This window comes from Protopterus annectens, chromosome 3.part0 (genome assembly GCF_019279795.1).
Source record: "Protopterus annectens isolate FY-2018-M chromosome 3.part0, PAN1.0, whole genome shotgun sequence".
Lineage (NCBI taxonomy): Eukaryota > Metazoa > Chordata > Ceratodontiformes > Protopteridae > Protopterus > Protopterus annectens.
The window spans coordinates 488,335,449-488,346,666 of NC_056731.1; the positions used below are offsets into that span (position 1 = coordinate 488,335,449).

General features: G+C 33.2%; 1 protein-coding gene across 1 annotated transcript in view; it reads left to right on the forward strand.

The window, feature by feature from the left end:
- PKD1L1 (polycystin 1 like 1, transient receptor potential channel interacting) overlaps positions 1-11,218 on the forward strand; it is a 1,345,235-nt gene that overhangs the window by 869,231 nt on the left and 464,786 nt on the right. The window contains exons 32-33 of the mRNA XM_044065604.1: positions 1,192-1,408; positions 5,268-5,441. Coding sequence (XP_043921539.1) covers positions 1,192-1,408; positions 5,268-5,441 — 391 coding nt within the window. The remainder of the gene's footprint in view (positions 1-1,191; positions 1,409-5,267; positions 5,442-11,218) is intronic.

The following is an 11,218-nucleotide window of genomic DNA, read 5'->3' on the forward strand; positions in this document are numbered from 1 at the left end:
AGAAGGTGCTTTAGGCATAGTTTTGTACACTTTAAAGCAGTGGTAGTACCATTATGCTATTAACAAACATAAGTGTTTGGCAACAGAGAGCTGCTACAGAATTTAGAATGTGGAAATAGTAGTGTGGCATCTCATTAAAAGTGTGGCACTTGACACACAGGGTTAAAGCTGTGAGCTGAAGTTCTAATGGTAGAGTTTGATTCCCTTAGCCTTCATTTGTCTACTGTGTAACTTTGGTCAAGTCACTTAACAACACATTGCTCCCAGGTTACCCCTGAAAAGGGACTGTGTGTCCAGTGGGCCTACTCAGTTATCAATTTGCTAATATATTTTTTTAATTATTATTAGTTCATGACTCAGTTCTGGAATTAGTGCAGGCAGTCAGTCTCCAGGATACCTGAATTAATTATCACACATGAAATCTGGAAACTTAATAGAATTCTAAGAAGTGAACATTTCAGGAATGCACAGTTTACTTCCTGCTTGTCCTGATAATTTATACATAACCTTAATAACCGACCATCTGTCTTACAGCAATCTGTTTATTATTAACAGATCTTTTTACTGTAGATATATTCTATTTTAATATCAATATATTCTTTGTATTACTTAAATCTGAATCTATCCTATGCCTATACCTCAGAACCTCTTAGGTCAAGAAATCTGGACAAATTCTAAAATAATAGGGGGACAAAGGCCTGAAAATAGGCCCAGATTTTAAATATGACTGTTATAAACTTAGAAAGTTTCTAGAATAATGAGTTGTGTTAGCATACATTTTCTAGGGGTGTGAACTCTGAAACTCAAGCGTTTGTCATTATTTATTGACTTCAGTCCACAGTGATTTGCCATAAAACTACAAATTATATGAGGAACAGATCAAAACTATTACACAAAAATCTTGATAGTTGAGAGGCATGCCTATGCCATGCAATTTCTACTGCTGACAAAAGGTTGCACAAACATACCAGTGCTGTTAGCATCGCGTTTTAACAGACACAATTTTGTTGTTAATAAATGCATTTATTAGAACCATTATGAGTCATCATTACAGTATTCCCTTCTAGAAATGGAATTTAAGTAATGTGTCTATTAAAAATGGTGGATTTCCTTTTAATTTTTTTAAGATAATACCAGTTTTTAAAATTAAATATATGTGTTAATAAATATATTTTCATTTTCTTTATGTAGCACAACCAGGAGTCTTGGACCAATTTGGAAAGTCCACCTTTGGCATAACAACAGTGGGTGTTCTCCTAGTTGGTACATCAGCCACGTGATTGTAAAAGATCTGCTTAATGGTACTAGTTGGTTCTTCCCAGCAGAATGCTGGTTGGCAGTAGATGAGGGTGATGGCAAAGTTGAGCGTGAACTGACCTCTCTTAACCATGGACTTGGTTTTAAAAAGGTAAATATGCCTAGATATGAAAGTTTCTCACCAGGTTCTATGGGAGGCAGCATCCAAATAAGATGTGGCATGAATATATTTCATCATATGATAAGCCACATGAACGTGGTTAGCAAAATGTGTTAATCCCAAGTGATTGTTACATATGACAGGGTAATACATACCTGATAACTTGGAATTAATACCCAGACAAAATAAGAAAATAGCTACATTAACAGGACATAAACCCATATATAAATGCTTATTATATTGCTTATAGGTACAGTAGAAGTTTGTGTAATGTCTAGTTACATTGTTCCACAGCTCTCAACTTTCTATCTCCAGAATGTGCATCAATACCTCTCATACTCTGGAACAAATGCATAAAATGTCAACATTTTCTAAAAGCATACAAACACCTTTATCCACGAAGCTCATAGGATGGCTAAAACATGTTTCTTTATACTTATAAAACATTCTTTTGAGAATGAATATGATTCAGAATTATTTAAACAGATGTCAGTTAAAACAATTCTTAACACTGAATGTGTATCAAGCCCATTTAATGTGGAACAATGACAAATATGGCCTTTTTAAGACCCGCGGGGTGAAACATTCCTCATAATGAGGTACACTTGAGAGATATGCATTGTTTTCTGGTGTGCTTTGTACCATTACCATTGTAATGTATAAGTACAGTGCTCACCTGCATTGGATGTCATGTGGTTCCTCAGTCTTCAGTAGTTGCTGTTTCGGTAGTAAAAGGTAAAAACACACATAGACTGGCTGGCTCATGTGTGTCTCCTGTTACACCATAAGTTGTGAAGGGTTATGCAGCACTTAAAGAACCCACATAATGCTTGGCATCGGAGTTGGAGTGCCTAGCAGTTGTGGCTTTGACTTTTGCCACCCTGTGCAATGGAGCTGAAAAAGTACTGTGCTGAAAGTGACAATACAGCATGAAATCATGGAAATGTGTGGAAGTTGCACTCAAAAAGTCAGGGGTATAATTCCCAGACTTCATCTTGGGACAGTAAATTAATGTTCTTGCAAATACTTAAATTGCTAAAGAAAAAAAAAAGCCAATAAAATGGCTAGTAGCACTAAATGATCAAGTGAAACTCAAAAATAAAAACACAATTTTGTGAAATGTGTAAGAAAAGGTGATGTGAAGAACAGACAAAATAAGGAAACAAGGCCATACCAGCAAGATACACAGAAAAATAAAACAAGCGGTTAAAAATCTGACAATAAGAAGAGAGACACACACACTCAAAGGAACAGTAAGAAACCCCAAAAAACTGCATAAACAAACCCTCAGAAGAATAGGCTACCCTTTGAAATTCAGTAGCAGATATTTGGAGTTTTCAATAACATCAGCTTTATGCTACCATTTTCCTTTTGACTGAATTGGTATTTTCATCATACCAGCCATTCTTCCACTTATTCCAACAATCTTGGGTTTACAGGCCAGTTTGGAAGACAACTGGAAACAGTGGCTGCAGAAAGTTAATTTCTTCAGTGTTGCAGCTGGTATAATGGAAAACTAAATAAAAGGAGGTCCAACTCGCTGTTTTTCTTTACCTCATTTGAGATAATGCTATAAGGTATTCAGTACATTTAATCTTACAAAACCCTATCAGTATAAAAAAAGACAGCTTTAAACGGTATTTTGATGCCTAAAAACAATCTGTCATATATTAGTCTTTTATTTTTCAGTAGCATGTAGGATCATGTATCTGATGCCACTGTCACTGAACTGAAGCTTAGAGCTAAAGGCTGCAAGTCTGGATAGCTGTCTGATTCACTGCTAAGAGGCAACATTTTCAGTGCCATTGGATTTAACAAGCATTGAAATGAAAGATCTTTCAGAAGATCTGGATGTGTGTAAAATTAAAAGGAAGCAAAGATCTGCTTAAAATAAAGGTGTACGTGTCCACTTGTGTAGTGTATTTGAAAAGTCTAGAAACTGCATGGTAATAAAAGGGTTAACAAAATACATTGATGATAAAAATAACAGGCATTCACTTGAACATGTCATGCTTTTTAAGATGTGCTTACCTGTCCAAGGATAAGTCTTGTCAAGAAGCTAACAAAGAATGCAGATAGCCTAGTACCCACCTATGAACCAATGAATTACCACATCAATTGTAGTGCACTGAACACAGAAGGCGTTATAAGACATCTGGGAACATAGGCTGACAGCAACCTCTTTTTTGACCACCACATTGCCGCTGTGGTCAGAAAGTCCTTCTATGTGGCACATCTCATTACTAAGGGTTTTGCATCCAGGAAGAAAGAGGTCATTGTCTCCCTTTACTCTTCCCTCATTAGGCCAATCATTGAGTACAGTGCCTCATTTGGCATGTACCTCACTAGACACCTGCAACAACTGGAGAGGCCACAAAAGTACCTCACAAAGGGGATCTTAGGCCTTAAACACTTATCCTATATGGACAGACTCAAAAAACTCCAACTATTCTCTGTCTCATATTGCCTACTTAGAGACGATCTCTGCTTAACTTACAAAGCCATGTCTGACCCAGCTCTGTTGGAAATGCTACATCTAAAGAAATCCCAATCCCTCCACACCACACACTCCAGAGACCTCAACCTCATTACCACAATCAACAGAATGTGCTGGAGGAAAAGGTTCATAACCCAGAGACTGCCCATGCTATGGAATAGACTTCCCATACATGTCAAACAGAGTACCTCACTGGCCCTCTTCAAAAGAAATCTTGATGAGTGGATGGGAAATAGAAAATTCACCCCGGGGATCACTCCAGTGGCTCTACTCAATAGAGGCACTGGGAACTAAGGTCAGGTGTCATGATGCCAGGGTAATCCTATGGGCTAGGCTTGTTAGGGCTCCAGGCCATTAGCCTAGTACACGCCTATGAACCTATGAACCTATAAACAGATAATTAAATACATCTAATTCTGGGGAGCATAACTTTCCATTGAAAAAACAACTAGTTGATCCAACAATGATCTACACCTAAATATAAAAAAACTAAAACCAAGCCACACAATTTTTTTGTATGGGAAGGGGGATTCCCCACCATGTACCAGAGCCAAAACTGAGACACGAAAGTATGTTTCTGAGGGAAGTTTCATCATATGGGAAAGAGTCAGTAAAAAATTCATTTAAGAACTCAAAACCAAAACCTCAAACTGCCACTGGTAAAACTTGAAACATCTACTGACTATAATTAAACACTTATAGTTTATGTTCCGGTTTGTCTTTCATTTTGTCTATAATTAAGGAAAGTACCTAACATTATCAATGATGCAGAGAATATATCTTGTTTGCAATCTGCTTTCATGTAGTTTATGATTTTAATGTAATTAATTTTAAAGACATCTTTGAAGAAATATTCTTGATAGTACAGACCAGCATTGGATGCTCTGTATTTTAGACATGTGTTTCTGTTTTATTGGCAGACTTAAATCATCAGATTCTGTTTTTATTTTATCCAAATAGATGCACTTTTGATTCCCCTGAAGACAGGCACACCAAACTCTTTGACATGTATTTATGCTTCCTATATAAAAATAACATTGCATGAAAATTATTGGAATCCTTTAAGATATGGGTGTGAAGGCTGAGAACCCCCTTCAATCATCATCATTCAGATCAGTATATACACCTTGAATGTGAATAAAAAACTATATATAACATGAGTCTGTTGTTTGTTATTCATGAGCTTTAATTCTTTCTTCTGTATTTACTGTGTAATTACTGTTACTCTGATCTGCTAATCATCAACTTCAGAATTAGTAACAACAAACAAAAGTAGCAGTTTTCTTGCTGGTAAAGATAACTGAAAGTGCCAGTAACTATTTTTAGTTATTTTTAATGTTTTATTTTCCATAGCTTTTGTACTGCAGGTTTTCAGAATACCTGGAGGACTTCCATATGTGGGGTTCAGTGTACAGCCGTCCATCACACAGCCAGTTTTCCCATACCGAGCGTCTAACAGTGTGTTTGCTACTGCTGCTAGGATACATGTGCATCAACGCCATACTTGTACATCTCAAAAATGAGGAGGTAAGTGTGATTATAAACTGACGTTGTACTACTCATATAGCCCACATTTTAGGAATGCTAATTTGTGTATGTTCACAATGCGGAATTCTACTGCTAATAATTAATATGCAGAGCCAAAGCTGATGTGCCTATAACTTTTAATTACTGCTTCAAGAATTATAACAGCATGCAAAGCTCTGACTTGTAAGCATGTGTGTGTGTACTTCAGCATGCTGGCACTGCATTCCATCCCCATTTACTTTTTAACTAATGAAGAGTAAACAAACACAACATTAGCAATAGGCCCACTGCTTAACAACAAGAAAGTTGTGCTGATACGTGTACAATATAGTTGTTTTTGCAATTATTTTTATAGTGATTTCAGCAGCAGTTGTAAGCATCCAATAACTATGTATGCAGTCCTCGTACCTGTAACATCTGAGGGGGGTTCTCCTCGGGAACTAATTATAGCATCTTTATAGCCCCACTAGTCTCAAGTAATATCCTTGGGAGTCCCATCAGGAGTGGCTCAGTCTGGAACACTGAGACACAGGCATCCTGGTCACTTTATGGTAAGGAACAAACTCAGTCATCCATCCCGTTACAGCATTATCCTCCAATGGTACTCCGTAAACTTGTACTGTAGCTTCCATTGTCGACATACAGAACATTTTGACAAAAATCAGGTTATGGTGCCATGGTTAAAGCATGTATTCTTATCTCTACAACTGTTAAGTGTTACTAAACCACTGTAAATGGCAAACTGTTCAACACAAATATTTACAGTGGTAGCATTAATTAGATTCTTGATCTTAAATTGGATAAGTCACAATAAACACAGTTAATATTACTTTTGTAATGTTTGGCAAACAGCATAAAGTACCTTGGTAGCCACACTTTATTCATCCAGCTTTGAGCTTCCGTATGAGGCTAAGCAGTTCTGTCTGTCACTAGACATTTAGATGAATTTGAGAATTATTATAATATGAATATGTTAATAACAACACTTAACTCTTCAACTGCATTAGACAGGTATCCACTATTAAACCTTGGATGATGTGAATAACAATTAAGATGAAATGTTTGAATAAAGTGGGTATAGCATTATATTATAATTATTATTATTGTAAATAGAAACAAATACCTATGAATAAAAACAGGCAGCTGTAGGAATAAATCAGTGCTCTAACGAAAAGTAGAAATACAAGAACACGTAGAGAGAGTACTGAAACACAGCTAGTAAAAAACATTGTTTTAATGAATGAAAGAGAACGCTGAGTGCTTTTGCAGTCTAGCTGCTTCCTCAGACCTTCACTGTACATGATAAAGCATTTTTAACCAAACTATGGTGTGTGCAGACTTTATTCTGAAAAGTACAAAAAAGATTTGTCTCATAAAGGAGAGACTGGTACCTGTTCAGTACAGCTATGGGTAAATAACAGATAAAGACATTTATTCCAGTCTTAGCCCAGTTTCTTTCAGTGGTTTCCAGTTGTTTCAACTCATTCCAGTATTCTACAGTCATATCAGTTCTTAATATTCTTAATTCTTAATATTAATATTATTCATTCTTAATATTATGTGTTCGCAACATTGATGCCAAGATTTACCTCTTGAGCTTAACTCTCAAGGTGAAATTCTTGGTATCTGTGTCTCAAACTCATAATAACATGGTTATGTTTAGACAATAGATCATAATGCTCCAAATTAGTTAGACTCCCAAATAGCTATAAAGATTTCTTAGTCACGTCTAAAGTTTTGATAACCTGTAGTTATACTTCTTTTATTTGTATATATTAACATTGCTTCAGTACCTCAGTGCTTACTTTGGGATCCCCACTCCATACAGACATACTGTATACAATTATGTTAACTGACTACATATTTTTGCATTAGGACTAGTGGCTGGTAAGAGGATAAGTATCCTGTGGTGAGCCACTTTACCACTCTGTCCTTCAATAAATTATGGAAAGGTGTAATACTCACTTGCTATGGTCTGTTGATCTGCACTACTGACATCCAGCTATTAGATCTGATGGGTAACTTGCCTTAACAGCATATGGCAAATGTGTTCTACTGTCTTTAGTTATGAGCAACATCTACACACCCAAATAATCTTTCCACTGAAAGAATGCAGAGCACAGCAATAATTATTTGCTTCTCATTCTAATGCCTTACAAACACCACCTGAATCTTCTCAAGATAATTATACCCACACAAACATACACACACATCATATGTTCTTAGTTCTTTTTTTTTCAAAACAGGTTTATTGTTTTAACATATAAGAGAAATATCATAACAATTTTATACAAGTAATTAAAAATAGGTATTATTATAATATTCAACAAAACAACTAAAGTATTTACAAAGACATCCACTACAATCAGATCAATTAATTAAACTAAAATACCATGCTATTGAAATTAAAATTTTTTTAACAAATTTTGTAAATTATCCCATACAATAAAATAAGATGTTTTTCTGTTTGTTCTAGTCCTAATTGTGTTTATTTCCATATGGCACACTATATTCATAACATTTTTAAATTCATTGAACGAAGGAGGTGTATCTGAAATCCAATTTCTAGTTATTATTTTCCTAGCCACTGCTAGAATAGACCATAACAAGGGAAGCTTAACCTTTTAACACTTTGAGGTACAGGTGTGTTGAATAATATAAGAGATTTAGAAATAATGAAATTATCTGTAAAAAGAGCCTGCAAAAATTCATTAATTGACTTCCAGTATTCTTTCAATTTTATACAGTCATAAAACATATGAGCCCAGTCAGCATTAATTTCTACATTACATCTCTTACATAGATTATCTTTATTATTTATTTTATTCATCATCAAAGGTGTATAAAAAGATCTATGTAAAAATTTCCATGTATAAAGTCTCCAGACAATGGAAGACGTAGTTCTATAAGCAGATTCCAATATATATTGTTTATCTTGTTGATTTGGTGGGTCCCCATTAATAGAAGTGAAATAATTCCAGTATGAATCTACACTGTAAAAGTTTCTTGTCTGATAACTTTATGTATGTATGAAAGTTTACCTTTATCAGAAACTTTATGTTGTAAATTTAATATCAAGTAATCAATCAGTGTTGGAATAGATTCTTTAACAGTTATAGACATTAAATCTATTTTATTAATGAGATGTTGTCTAAAGGTCTGAACCTCTAACCAGCAAGTTTCTCTTAGATCAAATTCTTGTTTTAAGAAATCTAGATTTTTAACTTTATTATCAGATATCAACTGATACCAGTACTTTAGATCATTATCTATAGCTAAATGAGTTCCTTCAGAAGTAGATGACAAAAGCATACCCTGAGTATACATTATAGGAAATACAATAAAATTCCATTCCCTATACTTAGGGTGCATGAATATAAAGTTACGATAACTAATAATAATATTTAATGGGTAACAAACCATATGTTTAGGTGTAATAGGTGAAGTACAAAATTCCTTTAGTAACCATAACATGGAGTTATTTACAATCATATTTTTATGTGTTAAGGAGATTTTCATGAAGTGTATACTAATTAGCTCCCAATAATCTTTCCATTTTGTGACATATGACTGATCTATTAATAAAGTAATAACTTTTACAATAGAAGAGATAGTATATAAATTAAAGTCTGGAAAAGAAATACCCCTTGAGACCAGCTATTAGTATGTTTCTTTAATGCAATCCTAGGTCTATTAGGTGCCCATAAGAAATTTAACATTAGTGTGTTCAGTTTCTTGATAATTATTTTTGTAGGTGGAAGTATTATTGATTGTATTAAGTATAAAATCTTGGGGAATATTATCATTTTAATAATTGTAAGTCTCTCCTCCATAGTAAAAACATATTATTCCAGGTATTAAAAGATTTTGTATATTAAGAAAACAGGTATTATAATTATTATATATAATAGATTTAATATCTTTAGATAGTATTATACCTAAATAAGTTATCTGACCTGAATTGGGTACATATTTAGTAAAATCACTAATGAGAATATTTTTCGTGTATATATAGGTAGTATTTTAGTTTTTTTCTTCATTGAATATTAAACCAGAAATACTTTTAAAATTCATCATGTTATCAAATAGAGACTGTATAGAAGAATTAGATCCTGCTGATGTAATTAGAACATCATCTGCAAAAGTTGAATTTTGGATGTTGTATTTTCATCTATTTCAAAACCCTCTATGTCAGTACTGTTTCTGATCAAATTAGCCCAAGGCTCCATTACTAAAGTGAATAATAGTGGAGAAAGTGGACATCCTTGTTTTGTACCTTTAAGAATGGGTATTTTTGTGAAACATATGTTCCTACCTTAATATAAGCCAACGTTCCTTTGTATAAATGTTCAATTAGATTTACAAATGCATCCGAGAAGTTTGTGCACTTCATTAAGGTAAACAGATAGTCCCAACTTACTGAATCAAATGCTGAACTTATATCAAGACTAATAAGTGTTAAATCTTTCTTTTTCCTATTTGCAAAATCTATTAATGTTAAAGTTCTTCTTATATTATCAAAAGTATTTCTATTTACAATGAAGCCTGTCTGATCTATATCTATAATGCGGGAATGATTGTCTTCAATCTATCAGCAAAGATATTCATAAACATTTTATAATCAACATTAAGTAATGAGATGGGCGATATGAAGAACATCTAGTTGGATCTTTATTAGGTTTTAAAATTGGCGAAATAAATGTATATTGCCAAGATGGGGGGGTTATTAACTCAGTTTGGGCCAAAATAAAAACCTTATGTATTAATGAATATGTATTTTTAGAAAGGATTTTATATATCTCTGGTATAATACCATCATTACCCGGTGCTTTGTTTGATTTAAGCTTATTTATTTGTGTAATAACTTCTGTATATGAAATACTCTTGTCCAATAGTTTAATCTGTTGTTTATTAAGCTTTTCATTCATATTTGTGGTTATAAACTCCTTTATTTTATCTTTAGGTTCCATGTTAATATTATTATGGTTAATTTTGTGAAAGTGATTTCTAAATTCATCTAGTATTTCTGGTATACTAGAAACATTCTTCTTTTTCCTTAGAGAAAAGATTTCTTTGATATGGTTTTGTTTATTCAACCTTTTTGTTTTATTTTTAAGTCTATGTAAGTATTTGGGGCTTATTGAATAAGACAAAACTTGTATTTCTCTAAAGTTATTTTAACTTTATGAGTTAAAATTTCTTTGTATTTCTCATTTAGTTTGTTTATTTCTTCAATAACTTTCTTGTCCATAATATTTTCTTTATTATTATGTTTATAAGAGTCTAATTTACTTTGAATATCTAACAATTCCTTATCCCAAGATTTCCTTTTATTATTATACCATCTGATACTTTGTCCATATAGATATGATTTTAAGGCATCCCAAACATAAACAATGGAGACTTCAGGAGTGTTATTTATGTCTAAAAATGTTTTACTTCTGAAAGTATATATTCTTTATAGTCTTTTAGTTGAGTTAAGTATGCTGGTATCCTTTTGATCTCAACATTATGAGTATTTTTATCATGAATTCAAAAACAATTGAATTATGATCAGATATAGGACATGAAATGATTTTGGAATTAATTAAATCTGTTACCATCTGGTTAGAAATAAAGACCCTATCTATTTTTGAATAAGTTTTGTATCTGTTAGAAAAAAGGTGTATGGTAATGATTTTGAATCTATCTGATTATTAATATCATTCAAATGATAAGAATTAGCAAAATCCTTTAAATGTTTTGCATTAGATGTAATTCTTCTCTTTCCTATAGTG